General features: G+C 38.8%; 2 protein-coding genes and 1 long non-coding RNA gene across 6 annotated transcripts; 1 reads left to right on the forward strand and 2 right to left on the reverse strand.

Moving 5' to 3' along the window:
* The first annotated feature begins 344 nt into the window (after positions 1 to 344).
* On the forward strand, positions 345 to 2,542 carry LOC107304602 (DEAD-box ATP-dependent RNA helicase 10-like). Its single transcript, XM_040525721.1, has 3 exons — positions 345 to 792; positions 1,833 to 2,038; positions 2,250 to 2,542. Exons 1-3 carry the CDS (start codon positions 648 to 650, stop codon positions 2,352 to 2,354), a joined length of 456 nt encoding a protein of 151 aa, XP_040381655.1. The 5' UTR covers positions 345 to 647; the 3' UTR covers positions 2,355 to 2,542.
* On the reverse strand, positions 2,536 to 3,298 carry LOC121054885. 2 transcript variants are annotated; one of them, XR_005812136.1, is made up of 2 exons: positions 3,086 to 3,298; positions 2,536 to 3,010 (listed from the first exon to the last, which is right to left on the reverse strand). It is a non-coding gene; the product is annotated as an uncharacterized LOC121054885 (long non-coding RNA). The 2 variants fall into 2 exon arrangements; XR_005812135.1 differs by having other exon boundaries at positions 2,536 to 2,906; positions 3,086 to 3,271.
* Positions 3,299 to 4,329: 1,031 nt separating this feature from the next.
* LOC102720343 (protein CHROMATIN REMODELING 5) lies at positions 4,330 to 19,517 on the reverse strand. Of its 3 annotated transcripts, none has more exons than XM_040526143.1 (31): positions 19,003 to 19,517; positions 17,821 to 18,523; positions 17,625 to 17,683; positions 16,121 to 16,543; positions 15,521 to 15,754; positions 15,310 to 15,393; positions 14,711 to 14,770; positions 14,532 to 14,635; positions 14,279 to 14,330; positions 14,119 to 14,182; positions 13,263 to 13,356; positions 13,098 to 13,185; positions 12,877 to 13,011; positions 12,052 to 12,243; positions 11,903 to 11,970; positions 11,669 to 11,762; positions 11,414 to 11,538; positions 11,270 to 11,333; positions 10,334 to 10,543; positions 9,543 to 9,785; positions 9,335 to 9,445; positions 9,166 to 9,255; positions 8,558 to 8,740; positions 8,384 to 8,464; positions 8,014 to 8,253; positions 7,298 to 7,450; positions 7,027 to 7,204; positions 6,768 to 6,949; positions 5,618 to 5,965; positions 5,450 to 5,540; positions 4,330 to 5,274 (listed from the first exon to the last, which is right to left on the reverse strand). In XM_040526143.1, the coding sequence occupies exons 2-31, from the start codon at positions 18,476 to 18,478 to the stop codon at positions 4,787 to 4,789; spliced, it is 5,196 nt and encodes a 1,731-aa protein (XP_040382077.1). In that variant the 5' UTR covers positions 18,479 to 18,523; positions 19,003 to 19,517; the 3' UTR covers positions 4,330 to 4,786. The 3 variants fall into 3 exon arrangements, with proteins under 3 accessions (XP_040382077.1, XP_040382075.1, XP_040382076.1); XM_040526141.1 differs by having other exon boundaries at positions 17,625 to 17,686; XM_040526142.1 differs by lacking the exon at positions 19,003 to 19,517 and adding an exon at positions 18,616 to 18,706 and having other exon boundaries at positions 17,625 to 17,686.
* Positions 19,518 to 24,489: the final 4,972 nt, after the last annotated feature.

Below are 24,489 nucleotides of genomic sequence, written 5' to 3' on the forward strand. Positions count from 1 at the left end.
TTATTTTTGATTAAAAAATAATTTATAGATAAAACTTATATATATATGTATATATTCTTAGCGATCTAAAAGCAAATGCTGAAAAATAAACTATGACAGATACCCAAAATCAACTTCAAATTTAAATTTATAAATTTAGTTTTGGTTTATAAGCACAATCATAAGCTAAAGATGAGGTTGCTGTTAAAAAAAAAGAAAAAAATGTTACGTGAAAAGCGAAAAAAAAATGATGAGCTTGTTTCTCTTGAGGCCCATTACATGATGGGCCTCCATCTTCCGAGGCTTTTTCAAAATATTATTTCTCTTTTTTCCTCTCGCCCTGGAAGCAGCCGCCCTTGCGGTCGCAACCGAAGCTTCGTCCGCGCGCGCGTGGAGCCATTCAGCCATGCCCATGGAGGTGGAGGTGTCTCGCGAATCCATGGCGGAGGAGGTGGAGGTGCGTCGTGAATCCGCGGGAGAGGAGGTGGAGGCGGAGGTGGAAGAGGAGGCGCCGGCCGCCGGCCGAGCGACGACCTTCGCGGAGCTGGTGGAGTCGTGCGACGCCATGGGGATTGGGGAGGAAGGAGCCCACCAGGATCCAGGCGGAGGCCATCCCCCTACGCCCTCCAAGGTATTAGCTCCGTACGTTGTGATGGCAACGGAGATTGATGGCGAGTTGGTTGGTTGCTGAATTAGTCTGCGCAGGGAGGGACGTGATCGGCGTGGGGGCAGACCGACGGGGTCGGGGAAGACGGGCCGCGTTCGTGCTGCCGATCATCCAGGCTCGATCACCTGCGTGCTTGCGCCCACGAGGTCGCTAATTTCGTCTGTCTCTGTGTTTTTTTTTCATTAGGTCGAATTATCCGCCAAATATTCCTTAGTGAAAACACTTAAACAGGAGATATACTTTGTTCCTGCAAAGTACGAGGTAAGTTGCATTATTTGATCTGCATCTCGCCTATACGGTTGATGTTGCTACTACGTATTTGGACAACGCTTCGGTACATATTATTACTTGTAGTATAATACTGTCGAACTAATCTCGTCCGTTGATTTAAAAGGGTATTTTTGTACTTTGATTAATATTAGATTTGTATTTATTTTTTTATCACATTATGCATGGATAAAAAAACCCAACAAGACCCACTTACTATCACAGTAAAAAGACGATATTGCCCTCTCAGAATTCTACTACACCTAAAATTCTTGGTAGTACAATTTAATTACAACTGTCCAACAAAATTAGATCAGCGATCTGGATTAAATTATACTATAAGTAATATGCACCGGAGTACATGAATTTACAGTTCATGTAACTTTAATAAATGAGATGCCATAAATTTTTAGTGTAAAAACTAGTTTACACTAAAAATTTGTTACCTCTAGATATTTTCTGAAGCACCGTAAAATTCTCTTAATTAATAATGTGGTGAGAACTTCTGTTTTACCCGTTTTGTCTTTCATTGTTGTTTCATTTGTTGTGCTGCATGCAATTTTCAGGATTGTTATCTTATTCATGTTCTGAATGAGATGCCTGGGAGCGTGATCATGGCCTTTGTACGGACCTGTGAGTCAACAAGGCTCCTTGCTCTTATGCTAAGGAATCTCCGATTTAAAGCTACTTCTAATCAGTGGCCAAATGAGCCAGGTCCCTTCATTTAATTAGTTTAGGAGGCAGAAATCCCTTAAATACTATTTCCAAGGTCATAACTTGTTTGTGTTTGTTTGTGTCGGTATGTGGTTGTGTGTGCGCTTTAAACAGCTTTGGGACGAGAGATTGCAAGGAATTGATACGGTTATAAATTACGATTTCCCACTAATTTTTTTTCTTTTTTATCGTACACCAAATGCAGGATTATGTTCATCGTGTGGGCAGTCGTACAGGACAATCAGGATATGCTGTATCAGTGCATCTTTAGTGAATCAATTTGAGGGCGAATTTTTCAAGCTAACCGAGCATCTCCTTGAGGGTAAACAAATCCCGGATCGCAAGGCTGATGCAGATGAAATAATGATACTTCATGACAGCATATCTGACGCAAAGAGGATTGCACTGAAGGTATTTACTAATTTTTCACCTCAGCCTAAATTGTCCAAGTAGTTGGCCTTTTGGTCACTTTTGGTGGTATAAAATAAATCTGTACGAATGATGCTCACCGTTCAAATATCTCCAATCGTTTCCTTGTTTTAATCAACAATTCTCATATGTTCACTGATAGTATGTTTTCTCCTGGATTAATATTAAACTAATCATCTTTTAATTCTGTTAGACAATGAACGAGAGTGTTTACCACAAGAGGATGAGGGCATGGAGATGGATGGAAGATGGTCCATCAATAGATCACGAAGACGAACCAGTGCATGTAGCAGGCTAGAATCTGTATACATAACACTGCTCTCACTCACACTATGCTTATTTATTCATTCACGTAGCATTGTTGGAAGCATTCCCGGACTGCAATTAACAGCATAAACAACATATATGCTGCTAATCTGCTACAGACCAGTTGAGATACAGTTCGAGTTGGAATTTACTCAGTCAATTGCAATCTCATGTCCAGATTCGAAGTAGTTTAACATTCAGTACTGGGTTTCTATATTTTGAAACAGAGAGAGTATCTTAATTTAGCTCAAATCATGTCATATAAAATGAATTAAAAGCCGACAGAAACCGAGTTCAAAATCAAATAACAAGCGCAGACATGGTATATATATATATATAGACACACACAGAGTTCATCCAATCCTACAATTTCTACTGATATGAAAGGCTCAGACGACTAGACGGAGACGTCACCTGCCTGAGCGCCGCCGCGACGTCGTCGGCGACGGCGAGGCAGGAGGAGAGCCAGCCGCTGAGCATCACCCACACCATCTCCAGCACGAACACCTCTATCTTCCACGCCACCATCACATCAAAGAGCTAACTGCTAGCCAAAAAGAGATTACTTACTACGAAGAAACATACAACTGTTAACCTGTGATCATTTGATCATTTGCATCTGATGAACAAGAGTTTTCTGTTTCTCTTCTGCAGCGAAATGAAATAGATAAACTAAGAAAATAGAAGATAGAAACTAAGGAAAGAGAATTCGACATGGCTTACATGGGGGGGATTTGGATGGAGCAGCCGGAACTCAGGATCTCACATAGCTCGCAAAGGAACTTGGAAGTGGCAACTGAGGCCCTGAGCAGTGGGGTTGAAGATAGTTGTAGCAAAGATACAAAGTTTTAGACATATCATACATCATCCATCGCTTTCACCTTTCAACCAGCAGGCAAAATATCTCGCTGCTGAGTTCCGTGCTGATTGATGAGTGTTCGTATGTTGAAGTCCAGTGACATAATTCAAGATAATTAGATCAGATAATTCTGCACTTTGTTCTGACCTGGTCATAGGAGAATTATTTTTTTCTTTCCTGTACCTTTTTCAAAGTCTGCCACACTAGTGGACTATTGTGGCAGAAGATGACAAAAAACACTCGTGCCAACAACAGACTATGGTGTCACAAAAATGGCATGGCCAAATGATATATATCTTAGAAATAAGTTTTGTAACAATTTATTTTTAAAATAAATATTAAAAGGTGCAGGAAATAAAAAAAATCATCACATCACTCGTATAAAACTTATTCATACCGAATCTCCTCTGAATTTCATGCTAATAATACTTGTATACATTACACTTGCTCGTTCTTGTGATTAAATCTACTCATCTATGGTAAAATGATGGAATCGTCATAGAACTGGCTAGTAAAATTTGAAGTTCCATGAAAGGCTTCAATTACTGCTGCGATTCAAGACAAACTACCAGCATTGCTCAATGTGCTTCAGCACTTGTAATTTAGACTTGCTACACATGCAATATCAACATATTGCTCGATTTCTGATGCACTTGGCTAACTTGTGAATCCACATGTCTGCACATGAAAACTGCAAAACTGAAGGAAACACATGAGTGAATAGAGAAGGAACTAAACAACAAGGTGGCAGGGGAAAATCTGCAGTAAATTAACTTACCTCGGGTCCTCAGGTCAGGCTGCACCGTGGGGTTTGAAAATACCAAGAGTTGTTGAAAAAACGAAACCACATAATTATTTCTTAAATATACGAGCATGATGTTATGCACACTCACCAAAGCATTACGGGAAAAATTGTAATAATACCTACACACATGCACAGCCATCACTCATCTATGGCCAAACCACTGAAGTTATCCATTCGCCTCTAACAAAACAAAATCATGTCTAAACAAGAATCTCAATTTTGTCCTATGGCCACTGCATCCTGCTGTTGCCTTGCATTTCATTTGATTTGTCACATCAAGAGAATATAAAGCACAGATCAGGGGGTAAAAATGGCCAACTGAACCATAGTTCATTATATTGCAACTTAAAAAGATCATACATGTATTGATGTTGAACTATATAGATCAGTGTTGAGATGAACTTTCTTAAAACACCCCAACTGAAATATTCTTCTATTAGATCACAAAACTGACCGACAAAATTTTCTAGACTCTTCCTCTTGGCCCCACGTTTGTTTCGATGTCAGAAGAATCTTGTGTGTGTACATCTGCTAAAGGTGCCAGCATCTCCTCGGCAACCCCTGGTATTTCTTTTGAGGCTTGGATTCAAAACTGTGGTCCACATCAGGTTCCAGCACTTCATTATTTTTTCTTGAAAAGAATTTCAATTCCAACGGTCTTCAACCATTTTTACATGTGCCTGTATGAGACCCGCTAGAAGCTGACATTTCCTTGTAGCGATGCTGCTTTAAGTGACAACGTTGTTCACTTGAACTACATCTACAGCAAAGGCCCATGTCCAGGAGGAAAACGACTGGGATGAACACCTCTTTTTGGTCGTTCATTGCCATATCGTCTCATTTCAACCGGACCCCAACCGAGAATACCAGCAGAACTGCTAGATTCCTGCAACCTGTTTCCATTTGTCATGATTGGAGGAGCCTGATACAATGGTTGGGTATCAAAGTGATTATCGGGCTCAGATCTCCTACGGCGCTTCCAGGCTTCAGAATTCCCAGTGTTTTCACCATTGTTAAAAGACTCGGAAACGTACTGGAGAGACCTTGTTGACCTTTGGTTTCTGGAAGGCTGGGGCTGATTTGATTTAATCCCCCTGTTGGGAGGGACCGATGCAAAATTACTACCATGTGATGGGCCTACTCCAGCTTCCATTTGGTCTTGACTAAGTTTTAAATAGAGATCGTGCAATTGCTCCCCAGACATACTTGAAAAGTTTGCCACATAGTTCCACAACCTCATGGCCATACCTGCAAACACCACAATTATTTACACAATATTTAAAAAATCAAGTTTGTAACCAAAGTTTTGTACCCAATGTTAATCGGAGTAAACCTGAGAATGTAATAGCACAAGACCCTGCTTCAATTTTACACAGGTATCCTTTCACATGATGTTACAAGGTAGAAGCTATAAGGCACTTACGTGATTGCTTGTACGATTCACTATGTTGATCAACGATCTCTCCAATTTTGTTCCCAATTATCTGGAGGTATTTACGAATTCTTGAAAGAACCTGAATATAGTATGTTAAGATAAGGTCAGGGAAGAATAACACCTGAAGATTAAACTCTTCACAGATAAAGCAGAAACCTTTTCCTTTGGCAGATTTACACTTGTATTCTGAAGCCTATCCAACCGCTTCAATATTTCCTGCTCATCATCCAAAACTTCAGAGCACCATTCCAGCCACTTTTCCTCCTTGTCCTGACGATATTTAGTCTCTGCTTCAGATTCTGAAATTTCACCCTCTTCCCTTGCTTCAGCTTCCACCACCTTGCGTTTCTGAAAGTCATCTTTGATTGAATGATTATCTTCTTTTACTTTTGTGTCTTTCTGCCGGCTTCTTAATGATCGAGCTCCACCATTGCTTTCATTATCGATTGCTTGACGAGGACCTGCTTTGGTTTTGGAGCTCTTACCACGAAGAGTGGCAAATTCCTAGAAAAACAAAATTACATACAAATCAAAAGCTGAAAAGTTGGAATCTACTATTTATGAATAAGTAAAATATTGAATAAATATCACAAAACCCCCCACATACATGGCCAAAAAACAACCACCAATTCAGGTTTCGATTTCTTGTTTCACAAAACTACAGGGAGAAACAATTTAACAAAAACACACCAGGTTTTAGCAAACGCACAGCACCTATCATGGGCATGAGAAGCCAAGTTGGATGGCCAACCCCTCACAATTTCTGCAGTATCAGCTAGCTTCCTTTTGCAGATCATAGTGGCTGCATTTGCAAAGTCATGGTGATGCATGGAGCTTGCATACGGCTGTATATATTTACATTTTCAACACAAAATTTTTTTCCACAACACAGTATCATGTTGAGCAAATGCCATTGAGGAAAGACATGACAGAGTCCACATCTACTCGCTGCAAATCAAATCATCAAGGTGTGAAGACAAACTTCCTCTGAGTTGTTTTGCGCAGCTACACCACTGCACAAAGCACTCGTGCTTTTCGTAAGATGTTCTGTGTAAAATACTAAAAACTGATGTTTCTGTAAGATTGTTGGTCTCCTGTGGATAATGTCCAAAGAAATATAGAACTTTGTGTTGTATCACAGTTGGCCATATATATAGGGCTTTCTGCAGATTACTATAAATTTTTTTGACCAATTCCCAACAAGCAATTGTATTTTAGCCATTCCAGCGCACAACACAAACTCAGGTACAGTTGCATATTAATGCAGGCAGAAAGACCAAGAGGTAGGGTGGGATGTGCAAAGTACCTTTTGCAGGAGCGCACTAGCACGATTATCCAAGTTGGGTGCACGTGGTAAAAACGTCTCTCTTTCACCAAGTGTTGCTGGCGCAATTTTTGCTGTCAAGCTAAGTTTGGGATCCAAACGAATCTTCTCCCAATTTCCATAGCCATACCAATGAATTCCAACCATCAATCTTGCATCATCAGCTAAACAGATAAAAGATTTGTATGAGCCTATATTTTTAAGTAACATTTTCAACAAAGCAAGGTTTGACAGCAATTACTTTCGGTCCATCCACAGCTTGCTGACCACTGTGGTTTTTTGTAAGGTGCCTGGATTCGGTATTGTCTAACTGGATCTTTGTAACGTGCAATGCGCCTTGCCAAGAATTGGAGCTCTTCCACACGGGCTATCAACTCGTGTGCCTTAACTGCTACACCAAAAAAATCCAACACTGTGCCCTGCATTTGAAGTACAAAGAACTGAGTTTAGAGGCAATGAAAAGGATTTATTGCCCTTCTATCCACATAGAGGGTAAGTTCAACGAATAATACCTTGGCATCCATATTATTTTTAACAGCATCTTGACAACCCTCAATGAGTAAAGTAAACAGCTCAAGCTGTTGATCAATTGGAGCCTTCGCTATCACACCACCAACATCATCCACAATTAAGCCAATTTGGGTCGGGTTTCCAAACTTCTTAACCTAAAATGTTTACTTATTGGAGTAAGATCGATGGGAACTGGGAAGTAAATATGCAACCAACATATGCAAAAAGGTTTAGTGTCAACATAACTTCCAAGAAATCACAAGAAGCAACTTCCACTACTAATCAATAACTTGCAAAATCTTTGCAATAGGTAACTTGCAATACTAGTATACACGGATGTTTTGCAATATATCACAAACTCAAAGTAGAGATACCTAACAATTGAGGAATCAATAGATATTATAACATGAATGTGGACATTGCCAAATACAAAATTCACCACATACTAGCTGAATGCCTTTGCTTTGCAAAGGATAAAAACATATTATGTTATTCCTAGAATAAATAGAAAAATATTTTTCATGAAATATCCATATCAATTTGTTTTATGTGGATAGCCATCTAGATTTGATTGATTTTTAATATTACGAAGTTAAGAGGATAAATTGTAAAAATACAATGGGGTAGGTGAAGCCTGCAGTGGTGGTGGCAGATTCAATGCCGCCACCACTAGAGTCTTTTATAGTAGTAAAGAAAAGTAAAATGGGTGCAGATTTACCGCTCGGACAAATCGAGTAGCATCTTTCTTTGGCAAAATTCCAAAGGACCATTCTCGTACTTGATGTGCTGAACCATCAATAAGAGGTAATGACACAGCTGTGTCCGTTGTTCTGCTAGAACGCCTCCTTGGCTTTTCTTGTACATCAATTGCACGCCTTTTCCTGTTACTATTTTTATCAAGTTGGTGATCTTCAACATAGCTTTTGTTATTTCTTGCAGCACGAGGTGCTAAAGTTTCCTGTAGAACATAAAAATACTTGCTCTTTATTTTAATTTTTTATGGCAGGAAACTATGGGAACTATATGGTTTAACCTTCAACCGTGAAACAGGGTTAGACTAACACAAAGCCACTTGTCCAAATAAATACCTCAACCATATCTGAAGCATCTGGTTGAATTAATCTACTCCAGAATGTGGCATCATCTTCACCACTGGAAAAGTTGGCAACCTATCCCAAAAAATGTATTAAATATGAACAGAAGTATAGAATAAAAGCAAGATGCTCTGAATTAAAGGTTATATAGTTGTGCACAAAACATGCCTTGAATGCACTAAGAAGCTCATTTCCTTCCTCTGCTTCACCACCCTTTGTTTCAACTTTTTCAGCTCTCTCAAGAATTTCATCAATGTCCATGCTTTCAAGCTTCTTCTTGGTCTCTTCATCAGTCTTATCTTCTTTGAATAACTCTTCTGCTCCAAATCTCAATATGGCTGAAAGTTCATTCTGGCAAATTGTATAGCACACATCAGAACAGCAAAAGAGACAAATAGAAAATAGAGAAATGAGGTGGCAAGCCAGATTCTATTAAATGCCCTTCTCTCAGAATTTTCATTATCAGTACATGTTCCTTTTTAGAGAGAATATAGCTTGAATATCTTCAAAGAAGGCTGGTGTCGTAAACATGTCATAATGTTTATAAAGGATTATATTTATACCACTAGATTACAACTTGTATCACTAAAAATTGCTTAGTTCATAAGTAGTAGTTTTAACTATATGCTGTAATAGAACTATATAATAGATAGATTTCGAGTACAAAAAGCCTATCTGATAAACCAACCAATACCACAGTCTAAAGGAACATGTAGTGAACCAATATAACATCCAAATCAATCCAATTCTCCAATAAACTGAATACAGAAACCTACCTTGTCAAACATAGAACCACCTTTTTTCGATTCCTTCTTTTCGAGCCTGCCCTCGGCATTTAGCTTCTGAATCACTAGGTGATCAAGAACCTGAGATTAAAAAGACAGGTCAGATGCTATTCGTTTATATTTATTAAAAACAATGCATGAAGCAAATCAGGCTTGTCACCATTTTTTTCTTTGCACGTTCCAATATATCCTCTTCGACACTTTTGCATGTCACAAAACGATATATGTTAACAGTTTCTTGCTGTCCAATCCTGTGTGCCCTACTCATTGCCTAGCATCGCATCACAAATCCAAAAAAAAACCCAAAATATATAAAAATCATTGTAACCGAAAAAACACAAGCCATATATGAAAACTAGAGAGAGGACCTGTAAATCATTTTGAGGATTCCAGTCTGAATCAAAAATTATCACAGTATCTGCTGTTGCAAGATTAATACCAAGTCCACCAGCACGTGTAGACAAAAGAAAGCAGAAGTCGTCACTTCCAGGTGCATTAAAATGCTCCATGGCCTGGTGACGAAGGTCTGCTCTCGTACTGCCATCAAGTCTCTGAAACTGGAATCCTCGGAGAGAAAGATACTCAGAAAGGATGTCCAACATCCTAACCATCTGCAACAGTTAAAATTCAGAAAGCACTTATATAAGTTTAATAGGTTCATATGCTTCAGGCTACATAATATATTCTATCCAATACATTTACATTGGTGTCAAATAAAAATGTGCCTCCAGAAATATTCAACATAACTTTCGAAATGAAGGGAAACCATAATTCTCTTGTAAAACATAATTGCATTTACTGAGTTTTAAAAGCAACCAATTCATCAAGCCTGTTCAAACAACACAGTAATATCACTGCAAACTATCAAAACAAATACACTGAAGTAGCCTCTTCCTATCATCCCTAAAGTAAGAGAAGTTTCATTCTGCACACAGAACAATAACCGATGATGCAACCAACAAAGTAAGACGTGCATAAGACACGTCGTTAGCTTGATGCACCATACTAATTTCTCAAAATGAAGAAAATTTATGCAAGTACACAACATCTAGCGAATGGATTGTTGATCATTAATTAAGAGAATGTATCAAAAGCTATTAGTTCCACTAATATAAACTATACAATGACATCAGGTGACAAGTAAACCAAACATACAAACCTGAGAGAAGATAAGCACGCGATGATTAGTCTCCCGCAGTCTTACCAACAACTTGTCCAATAACACTAATTTCCCGCTACTCATAACAATGCGCTCAACTTTATTCCGATCACCAATGCTATCTCCACCATAACCATGATCAGCACTTTCAAATAAAAATGGGTGATTGCAGCATTTTTTCAACTCAACAACGATGTTTAAAAGCGAGACCTGCATATGCAATATAATCAAGTTAGCCAGACAATTAAATAACCAGGCATTTAAATGTGCCTGCTGAACAATATATGGTCTGATAATGCTATTTTTTGTGTAAATGTATGAAGAATCATCTAGAAAAACTAACAAATAGTTATGAAGTAAAAGAAATACAAATGGATGCACTGCTCATTTCTCAAATGCAACATACAAGATATTCCATTAAGGATAATCAGCCTTATATTAGCATGGGAACAGCCTAATTACAAAGAGTCATGAGGTAAAAGAAAAGTGGCGAGTATAAAAAAAATTAATACATCGAGTAAATCAGGGGAATAAAGGCTGCATATATAAAAGCAGTTAACAGCATAGCGACAAAGAACAAACATGCAAATACAATATAAGTAAGGCCGCGTTCAGCCACCCCATAAGATAAGTAAACCCCCTCATTTTCCACGCGCACGCTTCCCGAACTGCTAAACGGTGTATTTTTTGCAAACATTTTCTATAAGAAAGTTGTTTTAGAAAATCATATTAATATATTTTATATTTTTTAATAATTAAGAATTAATTAATCATGTACTAATCTATTATTACGTTTTCCATGCCGGATAACTAACCTCCTCCCCCATACTACCGAACACGGCCTAAATTGGATAACAAAGTAAATGGACTACAGAGGAACAGAAAAATAGAAGAAATCATCATTAAAATAAAATAATGCTCAAGATTCATCAACACCTGATTCCCACGAACTCCTTTGTTGAGATTCTGGAAATTCCGCTCCAAAATCCACTTGTAATACCTAATAATTAATTATAAAAAATGGTTTATCTCGATGATGAATAGAAGGAACATAAACTTACACTAGTGCAAAGTGTTTACTGCTTCTGCAGAGGAGACATATCAACACGAAGAATCCGCTCAATTTTGGGAGGTAAAGATTTCTCTACATCTTTTATCACTCGCCTTAGAATATGAGGCCTCAATTCCTTGTGAAGATTTGCAAGCTAAAACAAGAATAGAGCAAATAAAGTTATGGCTGTCCAATGCGGACAGAAATGTATAAGATACTTTTCTTCTGAACAGTCTAGGTCAAGAGAAAAGTACATTTCGAAAGAAAAAAAAATCAATATTTACCTCAGTTTCATTGAAAGAACTCAAATTTTTGTATCTCTCGACAAATATATCCTTGCTGTTGAATTTAGATGGATCAAGGAAATGTAACAATGCCCTGAAGATTAAAATACACTCAGCAAAAAAAGAAAAGACAGAGTAATAGAGGTAAAAAAAAAGAAAAAAAATGTAAAGGCCAAATGCAACAGCTATGAGCATGTTGCAGTCTCTACCATAATTCTATGTAAAAACACATACCAGAGCTCTTCAACACTGTTTTGCAACGGGGTACCAGTGATAAGAAGCTTATTCTTAGTGCTGAATTCCTGTGTGGGGGCAATGAAATTAGTCACCTTTCCAGGTCATTACAAAACTCTTATTTTTAATTCAGGAAATATTTTTCATACCAAAAGAGTCGTATACAGGGACGCTTCACAATTCTTTAACCGGTGAGCTTCATCGACCATAAGATAGTTCCATTTGATCTTGGAAAGGACAGCTTTGTCCTTAAGTATCACCTCATAAGTAGTTATCAATGTATGGAATTTCACATGTCGACCACCCTTCTTATTTGTAAAAAATTCGTGTTGCTGGCAGATCTGCCACAAAAAGATTGAAAGTGTCAAAGGGTATAAATAAGATAAGATAACTTTGTAGATAGTGTAGAACTATCAATTATATATGTTGACTCTTTTGGCACTCTAAAACAGCACATCCTTACCATTTGGAATTACAAGTACGCACACAAGAAAAACAAACACTTCCATATCCCAAAAACTAGATACAATATACAGATATATACCGTAAACATGACGAAGTGCATAGGCATAAAGTATATATCTTTGAAGTTTAAATACACTGAAGATCCATGAGAACCAAAATAATTCGTTCAGCCACAAGAAACTAAACTAAAAGAGATAAATTGCCATGCACAAGGCCTATGATGGTCAAATGCGACATTACTGTTCTGCAAAAGCCAGCTACAGTCAGAACACATGGATTAATTCTTGATTTCTCATACATTATCATTCTCCAAATAAATGCCACACAATTAGTTCTTGATTTCCTACAAGACATGAACCTTATAGTATACTTATTTCAAGTTTTCAAGAGCCACCTAGATTACTCATATCAAGTATTAGTTCACTTTGCCAACCAGAAAATGCTGCCTACGATCTATGAAAAACTGCACAGGAAGCACAACAAGCAAGGAAAAAATTCACAGCATTTACCTCTCTGCTAGCACGATTTCCCACATAAACCACAACATTCATGTCAGGTAGCCATTTCCGAAATTCTTTCGCCCAGTTTGACAATGTTGACAGTGGCACAACCACAAGAAACGGACCATTAATTTCTTGACCATTCTGTAATGGCCACATCAGGTGCCGTGTTAGTAACCAGTAGAGGAATTCTACAATCAGTTAAGCAGAACTGTGTGGGAGAAAATTACATGAAGGAAACCCAGCATGGAGACAGATTGAATAGTTTTTCCCAGACCCATCTCATCAGCAAGAATAACATTAGTGTCATTTCTCCACCTGTTTTACAAATAAAAAAAATGAGCACAAAGTAGCCACACGTGCTCTCATTTTGCATATCTGCAGAACTTACATACCCATTAACAAGGAAGTTTAGGCCTTCAAGCTGATAATCACGAAGTTTACCTCCTTTTAGCCATTCCGGTTGGTCATCAAGCCTCCGCAAACTAGCTGAATATAGTAAACTTAGTATAAGATTTAAATGAAGAATAATGGCCCTTTGTTGCTAGACAAAGACATCGAATTTAAAACCAGACCATGGATTTCCCACTGCCTGACAAGATTCACATTTATAACAGTGACCCTAAATTCAAGGAACAGATCATTTAAAACAAATAGCGGCAATCAATGATTTGGTAGTCATGTGTGTCCTGCAACATCTAGAACCAGGACCAAATGATAGGTATAGAGTGGAAAGGGCGGTTATCACAGCAACGCCAAGGAGAATATCATGCCTTGCCAAACTCCCTCTGATCACCACCTCCAACCCCCGCCCCCCACCCAACCTTCCTTCGGTCCCTCAAAGCTGACAGTCAAGAACCAACATCCTGCACACCCTCCCTCTGCACACTAGAGGAACATGCACATTTGAGCCCTCTTCTAACATGCCCTGCTCTGGCTCCCAATCACCCATTGTAGCAAATCATCAAAAGCCACTTGAGAGCAGCAAAATCATCAATTATTTTCATTCAAATAATGACATAATGTCATGGTATACAAAGGACAAATAAAGGGCTTAATAAGAGTAACCAATGTTTATATGTTACAGAGCAGGAGAAAAACAGCCTAAACAAAAAAAACATCCCAATATGACATTACGTGGGCCAAAAAATAAATACCATTTGAAAGGAAAGAAACTTGTCCACAAAAAACCTACAATATACCAAAGGTAATAGAGCAAACAAGTAAGAAAATAAGGTGCAGGAAACTTACCTTTGCTTTTTTTCCTTTGGAAATCAACTGTTTTCCCCAGTATAGCTGTCGCAACTTCACGGGCCTGTAATCAAAGTGTACCCGCAAATATACAATCTTATGCACCTAAGCTCACTATAAAGCTACATAATATCATATTGATAAGATAGCAAGTTCTTACCTTGTATTCATCAATAGCATCCTGAGCAAATTCAATATCTGTATCTTTTTCCCTGCAATAAAGCAAACAATGGTAAACGAGACTGTTGAACACCAAGTAAGCAGTAACATCTTCATACATCAGAAATTGCTAGAGCGTCCAACCAAAAAAGTCCATCTAGACCAGTAGTATTTATTGTGAAATAATATCCATGCGCAACACATTGTCATAGCCAACAAAAGCAGAAAGTAATGGACTATGTCAGGAATATTACCAGGTTGATTCTGCATAGGGAAGTCCTTGCCATTTGACTAAATATTCTGGCACCAGGTCCTCACCATCAACTTTGCTAACCCTATCAGCAAATATTCGTTCAACCTGAAGATTGTATACTTAGACAGGATACACTAAAAATTGAATATCAAGAGTGTTTTGTTATAGTTAGTACAAAACCTGGCTGTACTGCTTAATAAGATCCAACTCCATTTCCTTGCCGACATCATGCACCTCAACCTGGTGAGTGAATAATTAGTAGATTCACAAGGTTTCATCTGGTGCAGAAAAAAATATTCAAGACAGCATTATGCTAGGGTGGTTGCTACATTACTTCGGGAAATTCCATTTAAACCAAAAATCCTTTATCGCCAATGAAAATTTTAAATCTATAATTTACTCATGAATAATAACAAAAGCCATGTTTGGAGACACCAAATTGATGGCCAATTTTTGGCCTCCAAAAAATGAACTCAATGCCTGAAAAAAGACTCTGGCATTGGCAAAATTTTGGTAAGCCAAGCATTGGCTAGCATGGACATCAACATATCAAACCAATGCCCCAAATGTCATAACATGAATAATGTGCCATACAGTAGCAAGAACACATGTTATGACAAATAATAAAGGTAATTCCTTTTTTGGCATAACGTTGCTATTTTGCACCCCCTTACATTCAGGTTATAGTTACATTTATTTACTGGATACAGATATGTTACGTGGTAGTTACCATATGTGGAGTTACAGCATGGATAATACAAAATCAATTCTTTTATTACCTCCTCGCGTGATAACGATCGCTTGTACCTCTGCTCGTCAGTAACTCTTTTCATGTAATTTAGAACCTTTTTAAATCCACTAACCTGCCATTTAAAAGGTAACTCAAAATCATATCTTAATAGAATCAAGATAAAGATATAAAGTGAACACCAAAGATACTAAGACAGTGAATATCTATAAGCAGAAATATATATCCAGGTGAGTCCTTACGTTTTGGAGGTCAGATAATGTCTTCCACTGACAATGTAAGAACGATTGACCCTTCCATTTTATATAGAATTCTACATCATCCCATGGTTGATCCACATCTGATGTGAAGCTCATCACGGTAGGTTGAGTTGATTGGCCATTCCTAAGTGCCTCTTCAGCAACACCCTTAGGTTGATGCCAAAGGATTCTTTCAATTGTTTCTCCTCCTTCCTCTTCTGGGTCCTCCTTCAAGACCTAAAAGTATGAACATGTGTCAAGGTACTGTGAATAAAATTTTAGAAAAGAAGGGAAATTGAACGACAGATGCACATCACATATGAATCAATGTTATGCACACTGTTAGAAACCAGGTGACTTATAGCAAAGGGTGATGACCATGATAAAAGGAATAAAACAGAAAGGAACTTCAAGCAACAAAAATCTCATTTTCATGCTGCAACCAAGCAGGGGGGAAGGAGTGCCCATAACAGCACAAAAAAGGACTGTCCAGAACATAGCAAACAATAACATTGAATCTTCTAATGGCATTTTTCAGTCATCTGTTTTGATTCCTAAGAGTTCCAAATGCTTCTTTCACAGATAACCGCATTAAACTCTCACCTTTTGTTGCTTAGCTAACTTTTCCTCACTATCATCACTTTCTTCACTTTCAGCATATGAGATATTTCTAGCTGTCCTCCTCCTCCCAGAAGTTCGAACCTCATGAGAATCAACATTTGAGAAAACATCTTTGCGGCCTACAGTTTTCTGATGTAATTTGTCAGGTTTTTTTGATCGGTGACTGAGATTAGTATCACTGGGAGCATCGGAGTCTTTTTCTGAAGAATCTTCATCTGAAAAGGACACCCCTCGTTTGCGTTGAGCCTGCATGGGAAGCTTTCTTCCCTTGGAGGTTTTAGTTCCACCAACCTTAAGTCGCTTACATTGCCTATTATTCTCAACAAAATCATCTTCTTCATCATCTGAGAGCTCAAGTTCATCATCTTCTTCTTCATCAGAGTTCTCACTATCCACAGCCTTATCCTGAAATTTTAGTATTACAAAAGAAAGTAAGCTTTATTAGCATTTGACAATCAAGAGTGCTGAAATACCTATAGTGCACTGACAAAATAACTCAATATCATCAGCATTTCAGAATAAAATAACTCGATATAACAATACTATGCAAAAGTTCGATAAAAAAAACTGATAAAAAATTATAGATTTGAAAAGGAGCGAAAGGATGCATATCACTTGTCATCAGACGTCCGACGTAATTTAAAACAAGCAATGGAAATGTTAATGGTGTGCAGTTAGCCATAATCTCACCCAATGAAATGCAACCAAATTGTTAGATCAATAAAATAAACCAGATTCATCAGATCGAGGATTAAGAGTTCTTACTGCACTAACAGCTAGGGAAACTATTTAATGCATTAAATGACCTTCTTCAAGAATACCAAGAACAGAGGTTCATCAATCTTTCAAGCTTCGAGTCATACCTATCACATCTTGCTCGTTTATGTGTGTCTCATCCTGCCTACAGATTTCTTATATGTTTTTCAGATGCTCCACGGGACAGTTAGCCATATTTAATGTGTCTTTTTTTTAAGAAACAATCAGTATTAAGTAACATAGAGTTCAACTAGAGTGGATTTTATTCTAGGACTAGCACAGTGCTTCTATCCTTGTTGCAAGAAAGAAAGATACCAACCAGAATATTCCTGAGAGTGTAAACACAAAACGGACATACAATTTGGTGGCATATCACGTATATTAAACATAATGGCGACGATTTTGAACTTGATTTTAAACTTGATACATAATGTGGATCAATTTTAAACTTGATTGCATTTTTATCTGAAAATAAATTTGACAATTGATATAGTACCAATCATATTCTGACACCGTGGCGTTAGTATGGGCATATAATTAGTTATTACTAATTCACCCAGCATAAATAATAAGATAAATTGCCACAGTCATTACTCGAATGAAGGACCTCGGCAAAAAATAATAATAAGATAATAGTGTAACTTAATATGCAGAAAATATTACGACATATGACTTAATATGCAGAAAATATTACGACATATGGTGCTATGAACTTGAATCAACAAATAACCTTATCAGCAGCCTTTTCAGTATCACTTTCTGGCTCAAAATCCACATCGTCTGGATCGTCTTCTGCAAAATAAAGACGAAAAATGCTGTTGATCAATGCTGAGCTGCATAGGAAACTTAGCAGCTGCCAACAAAGCAGCATGCCAAAACAGTAATTGATCATCTTGGCTAACACAAGTTTCCAGAAACAAGTATACCATCTGCATCATCGTCGTCATCTTCATCATCATTCTCATCATTGTACTCGTCATCATCTTCATCCGCATAAGCATTGAATTTTGTCGGTTTCTTCTTTTGTCTTGAGGAGACAGATTCTGCTGCAGCCCCAGAAGTGGAACAGCTTTGGTGGCGCATCCCACCACGAAGCAATGAATCACTTTGCTCCTCTCCATCCTGCTCATAGTAGTCATCAGAGAGCATTTCCTCAGCAGGCACCTCCCCTTGCCCTCGGTTCAGCTCATCATCCTCTCCACTAGCATCCATGTCGTCATGTGAACTAGCTGCCGACCCATATTCCATTCCCCTGTCACTAGTCAGTTGCTCCTCCTTAGCTTTCTGTGTGGGTTGGCGGTCCTTCAAAAAGTTTGTACCCCATGGGCCAGAAGGCCCACCTGTTCTCCGGTCATTCTGCCCAGATTTATTCTCCGAAGAGTTCAAACCTGAGCGGCCACCTTCGTACTGCTCCTCATCACTATGGTAGGCGTCCTCAGCCTTCTCATTCAAGTTCCATTGCCTAGAGTTCAAGTCGACGTCCCTGTCCGCAACAGATTCGTAGGCAGCTTCGTCCTCAGCCTTCTCATTCAGGTTGTACCCTCCTGAATCAGCCCTGCTTCCAGAGTTGCTGAAGAATGCCATGACGACACATGAAAAACTCGCACAGCCTCAGCAGTCTATCACTCCCTGCAGTTCATCAAATGAAGCTACTTTAGCAGCACACTCGAGTAGCTCTTGACCAACATTTAGCACCCTCAAATGGGGCGATCAAGTCTAACCCTATTGTTTTCTCATGCTTTGTTTTGATTGGATTATCATTCCAGTACTATATGGATTGAACTCTCCAGGTGGAGAAATAGCTCTACCCCACTCTATTCAAAATCGACGACGACGAGCGGAAGTAGGGCAACGCGGCGGTGAGCAGCCTCGAGCGCGAGGAATTCGAATTAGATACTGAAACCCTAAATCCCGACCGATTCGCGCGACGCCGTGCAGATCAGCGCGGGCGGCGGCCAGATCGAGCCGCCCCGGGCGCGGATCGGGCGCGCGGCGGTCCAAATCGGCGCGGCGGAGGCGCGCCCACTTCCTAGACCCCAAAAAACTACCCCCCACAAATTCCCGCGACAAGAGGGAAAAAAAACCCGCGAGGTGGCGAGGGGACGCACCTCTCGCGGCCGCCGGCGACGTCGCTCGCTCGCTCGCCCCTGTCTCCTCGGACAGAGGGCGGAGGGTTGGACCGCGAAGAGAGAAGGTGTGAGGGGGGAGGACGGGGCAGGCTAGCCCGCAGAGATTACGCGCCGATGCGATCGCCGTCGCCGGCGACCACGAGACGGGAGGGGGGGCTCAAGGAGCGGGCAGGGTGCGATTTACAAAAACGAATTTCCGCGATTTCTCTCGGTATTTCCACGCCCCTTTTTTTTCGAAAAATTCGGATCGGGAGGGGGCGTATGCAACGGCGATCGCCGGAGAGGGTGGTGGGAGGGGAGACCCGGGACGGCGAGGGCGACGCCTCACCGCGGCGGCGGCGGCGGCGGCGGCGCGGGGGAGAGAGAGAGAGAGGGTGGGGGGGGTGGTTATCTACGAGAGAGAAGGAAGGGTAAGGGGAGATTAGGGAGGGGGTGCAGAGATAAGTTTTTTTTTCTTTCGTTTCTCTCTCTCTTCGCTTGGCTTCTCCTCCTTTTTTTGATCGCGTTTTTGTACGCGGGTATTACTGGGAGGGGAGGGAGGGTGTGTGGACAGCCCCCTTTTTTTTTCTTCGGGGTGGGGCCCACTGGGAAGTGGCCGCGTGAGGAGGCGCCACGGCGACCGTGGGGGTATTGGGTGTATGACAGGTGGGCCCGGGATGGTGGTGGGGTCGTTGTGTCGGTGTTTGTTACCATTTGGGCTGGGTTTCTTCGCCTGTGTTGGACGGGCTCCCGTCTAGGATGTCAAATCCCCTCCTGCACATTTATCGATGGGTAAAATCGTATTAGGGTCGGATATTTTTTTTAATTCTATAATAGATGGATACCGGCGTGTTGCTGCCGGCTGTATAATAAGATATGAGTTTTAAATTTTTTCTTACTTACTTTATGGTTTTTTTATGTCTTTATATATTTTTATGCATTTATCAATTATCTATAAGTTATAAATGATTGTGTTGTACGGTGTTCTTTTGAGGAAAAAGATATAATTACACTTTTGATGAATATCTAAAGGCTAAAAATGATTGAGGTGACGTGAAGAGATACAAATTACACCTTTGATGTATCATACTAAGACTAAAAACAATTAAGGTGACATGGATTAACGAGAGAAGAGAATTAGCATTAACTACACTTAGTGGGCATAAACTTTATAGAAATAAGAGATTCGTGAGTATATGGATGTAGGTATGGCCGTATGGGTAGCCAGTACCCATGTTTGATTCAGCCATTTACCTACCAAATCTAATTGATATATGAGTTTTATTAGTCCATAAATGTTTTAATGTGTAGTTAAGCCAAATTTTAGTTTATATCATGCACTACGATATGATAATTCTAAGTTCATTCATGCTTAAATTGTGTAAAAGATATTGTAGTTGATACCTAATCCATAGGTTAATTATTTGTTATTCCCTCTGTTTCAGATTATAAGACTTTCTGGTTTTAACTAGATTCATCCACGACTCAATATATATGTTTTGTATATATGTCTAGATTCATTAGCACACATATGAATGAATGAATCTAGAGAAGGACAGAAAGTCTTATCATCTGAAACAGAGGGAGTACATAATTTTTCTATTGTTTGTATATATACATAGTGATGATTAAATGGATAAACCTATGGGTCCGAGGTGCCCACAGGTAATGGGAATGGGAAATATGTCGTACCCGCTACGGATATTGGGTATACATACGGTATAAGTATGAGTATGCATTACCCGTAGCCATCATGTCCGGTTGTCATCCCTACTCCTAGCAATCTCACTAGCCATATGCCCAATGTTGGTTCCACCGATCCATGTCAACTTCGAGCTGACGTACAAAAGAGAGAGGAAAATGGAGTTGGTTTGTAAATGGGATGTGTAGCCCCGCATAAGTCATGTTGGTTTAGAGGTGGCATGGGAGAGAAAAGCGACGATCCAAGCGAGTTGTGCATGTGTGCCTCATCATCCTTGCTCTGTCCACTACTTCATAGCCCCGTCCTTGAGGCTATTACTTGACTATGATCACCACCCATGTTGCCTTAATCTTTGCTCACTAGTTAATGAGGAGAAAGAGGGGTTAGGATAGAAGCGGAGAAGCACTGATAAGTGATAGCGTCGTCGATATGTTCATCGCAAAGGGACCACATCAAGAATGGAGAAAGTGGAAGAGGTTGGGATTGATATTATTTCAATGATTACAAGGATTATACTACATATTTGTTTTTATTTAATTCATGAACTAAAGTGAAAAATATAAGGGACGGATTACAAAAATCACATGGGTCCTGGTCAAACCACTGTGCATTACGGAGATTGAATCTCCTTACGCATTGCACCGTTTCCTTCCTAAATCACACCATAAGACCATCTTGCATTGCTCATGCTCTTACAAGTCTTCCTAATGTTCATTTTAACCATTGAATTAGGAAGTTTTTTGTTCTCCATCCACCGCTACAATGATGATCCATACTCAGGTGACTAAAATGGGCCTATGTAGGTGGCATATGTCGGTGTGCAGGTTGTTCAATGTGTTGTTATCCATGTGTTTTGACACTTCTAGGATCTTTGGGATCTATAACACAAAAAGCCAGTTACATTGTTACTAAACTAATTACTAGTATGGAAAGTTAGTACATGGCTAAATTCATCGTTGGCATTCAACTAGGTGGTTTAAGTATGGAACACAATATTGAATTCCTCTTGTGTCCCTTTGATTTGTCCTTCGTTGCCTTCTCCACCCCCTTAAATCATCTAGCCCTTTTATGTACCTATTAGCACTTTTGGTTTAGCATGGCACAATATATCCTCCAAACCATTGATACCATTCATCGCAATATGGGCACCTTTGTCCATGCAAGCACCTCCAGCATCAAATCTTTAATCTCTAGTCATCTCTCATGACAAAATAGAGCTATCATCTCCGGGGGAAAACAACGACCTCCTCGTGATAGACCCGGACCTGGTAGTCTTTCACAAACCCATGCTTAACTAGATGCGACTTGATTAATTCGAGTTTTGTCTGAACTTCTAATTTCCGCAATCAAGACATGGACAATAGATTTCTATCATATTCTCATACTCTCCTTCAAAGCATGAGTCTTAGCCTTTGAAAGAAAGTTGTTCACTTCGATGTGTACGACGGATGAAATTTTGGCATATCCTACATCCATGTCCTATCCATATGCGAGATAATGCATTTAGTTAATATTACAAACAGTTATGCCCAAAATGTCTCATACCGCTAACTTGGATTGTTAATAAATTGTTTGATCACATAATTCATACTGATTTCCCAATGAAAATTGTGAATACATAATATAATTATTCAACCAAATGATTACATATCATTAATAACCTATGAAGGAAAAAAAGAAAAAAAACATTACAAAAACAATGTGTTTCATATAAAATGGTTGGTTTTGTGCAAAACAAAGAGTTCCATCTACCAAACAAATAATTCAACTTCAAAATCTCCCCCCCCCCCCGTGTCTTGCTATTTTATGAAGAGAGAAACTTCGGGTGGAAATGTGATTGGGTCAACCGTTGACGGATATTTGGTTTTCGCAAGCGACTCATCCCCCAGCCCAACCCATCATAGGCGGCACCTCCTATAGCCCGTCTGGGATCTTGGTGGTGCCGGGGAAGATAGATTATGGAGTAGTGACGTGTGTGTGGTCATTATTCTTATGTTTGTCATGAAAATGTCTAGTGTAACGATAGAAAATACTTGAAAATATGTGATGCCCAATATTATGTATTTGATTTTGGTGAGTGATTTCAAAAAACCGTAGAGCACCATTTTAATTTTGCCAGTTTTTGTCGAGAGTATTTTATTGCTCCTTTGTTCACCTTTCTATCATTATTATCCAATTATATTTTTTTAGTCTATGATAATAGACTTAAGGGATCAACCATTGTTTTAGACAAGCTCCCTTTGAAATGTACAATTGTCGTGGGAATTTTGGAGGATTTTGCTTCCTAATAACTTTTCATATGAAATGTGTTATGAAAATATGGCAAAAGGAGACATGAATTTAACATGGAAAACCCACCTCTAGAAAAACTTCTAGAACCACATCGCCAATCTACTATTAGGTTTATTAGTAGATCGAAGTGCTTTGTTTTGTGTTCGTATCTCTGCTGGGTTTCACCAATTTATACTAGCAAAATCAAGAATTAATTTCCATGGCAAGTTTGAAATGTTATATTCTGTTCCTGTTCAAAACAAGCAATATTTTGTTTGTCCTCAAGCTTGGATTGGTGTTCAATATAATCCAAAATACTACTTGTCACATGGTAATTTAATCTATATGAGTTCTTTTTTGTGATTGATGTTTTTTATGCTATAAGAAATTTTCGTCTCAAGGTGGAGATGGTCAGATATATCGTTTGAATTCTAATATGCAATATATTTGGATTATAATATTAGTTTTGTAATATGTCTTATAGTCTTTTCGTATTATGCTATTAGAGTTCCATATTAAGGCTAATATTATTTTCTATTGACTCTTAGATTTTTCCGGTTATATATCTATTATAAGCATTGACTCTTGGAAGGACGCAATGACCCATTGTATTTTTTTAGCGTTGTAATTATCTACTCATAGTGATTATTACCGGTCGTCGTTCATGATCTTTTCATGTAAGTGTTTCAATGTTAAATTTCTGTCTCACTTGTGTGTTTATTTTCCAAACAAAATTTGATTCATAGGAAAAGATAGAAACGTACTACCTCCATTTCATAATGTAAGATGTTTGACTTTTTTGGTTGAAATGTTTGACCATTCGTTCTATTCAAAAATTTAGTACAAATTTAAAAAATTATAAGTCGTGCTTAAAGTTCTTTTGATAATAAACTAAGTCACAAGCAAAATAAATGATATTTCTGTAATTTTTTGAATAAGCCGAATCGTCAAACGTTACGACTAAAAAAGTCAAACATTTTATAGTATGAAACGAAGGGAGTACTATATAACTGCATTCTTATGGCTCAATTTTATAGGAAGATAATCAGTAGACCCTTTCTCTCCTGGAAACTTTGTTTCCCGTAATGTTATCAAAGGGCTTCTCTTCTTATTTACTGTGTTTTCTCTATTTTTTCCTAACCATCGTTTCACTTCGCTATATTGGTCGACAACGATACATCATTAAGAAAATAGAGTTCAACTCGCCACAAGCACCATGTTAGGGAAACGAAATTCGGTAGTACAGCGCATGTTAAAAATGAGAAGGTACCAAAATGGAATACTGAATACTATACAAGAGATGAAAAATAAGAGCTGAGAGGCGACGCACGGCAACATAACAGTGAGAAGTAATAGCAAGAGACCACCCATAAATCTTGTTGATTAATTCAGCTTAATTTTAGGCTGACATTGTCTGCTTGTTAGCTTATTGGTGGTTGTCAATATCTAGATTTTGAAACCTAATTTTGAAGTTGATTATTAGCTATAAAACTCTAATAATACAAATCTAAAGT

Source organism: Oryza brachyantha, chromosome 7 (assembly GCF_000231095.2).
Source record: "Oryza brachyantha chromosome 7, ObraRS2, whole genome shotgun sequence".
NCBI lineage: Eukaryota > Viridiplantae > Streptophyta > Magnoliopsida > Poales > Poaceae > Oryza > Oryza brachyantha.

What these genes read in the sequence shown, in the direction of transcription:
- LOC102720343 (XM_040526141.1), bottom strand. Translation starts at nt 18,478, where the DNA reads ATGGCATTCTTCAGCAACTCTGGAAGCAGGGCTGATTCAGGAGGGTAC. An exon ending in ATGCTTCAGATATGGTTGAG is followed by an intron (nt 8,254 to 8,383) that starts GTATTTATTTGG and finishes TATGTTCTACAG; the next exon opens with GAAACTTTAGCACCTCGTGC. An exon ending in AAGCTGTGGATGGACCGAAA is followed by an intron (nt 6,950 to 7,026) that starts GTAATTGCTGTC and finishes TTATCTGTTTAG; the next exon opens with CTGATGATGCAAGATTGATG.
- LOC107304602 (XM_040525721.1), top strand. Translation starts at nt 648, where the DNA reads ATGGCGAGTTGGTTGGTTGCTGAATTAGTCTGCGCAGGGAGGGACGTG. An exon ending in TGCGTGCTTGCGCCCACGAG is followed by an intron (nt 793 to 1,832) that starts GTCGCTAATTTC and finishes CACCAAATGCAG; the next exon opens with GATTATGTTCATCGTGTGGG. An exon ending in CAAAGAGGATTGCACTGAAG is followed by an intron (nt 2,039 to 2,249) that starts GTATTTACTAAT and finishes TAATTCTGTTAG; the next exon opens with ACAATGAACGAGAGTGTTTA.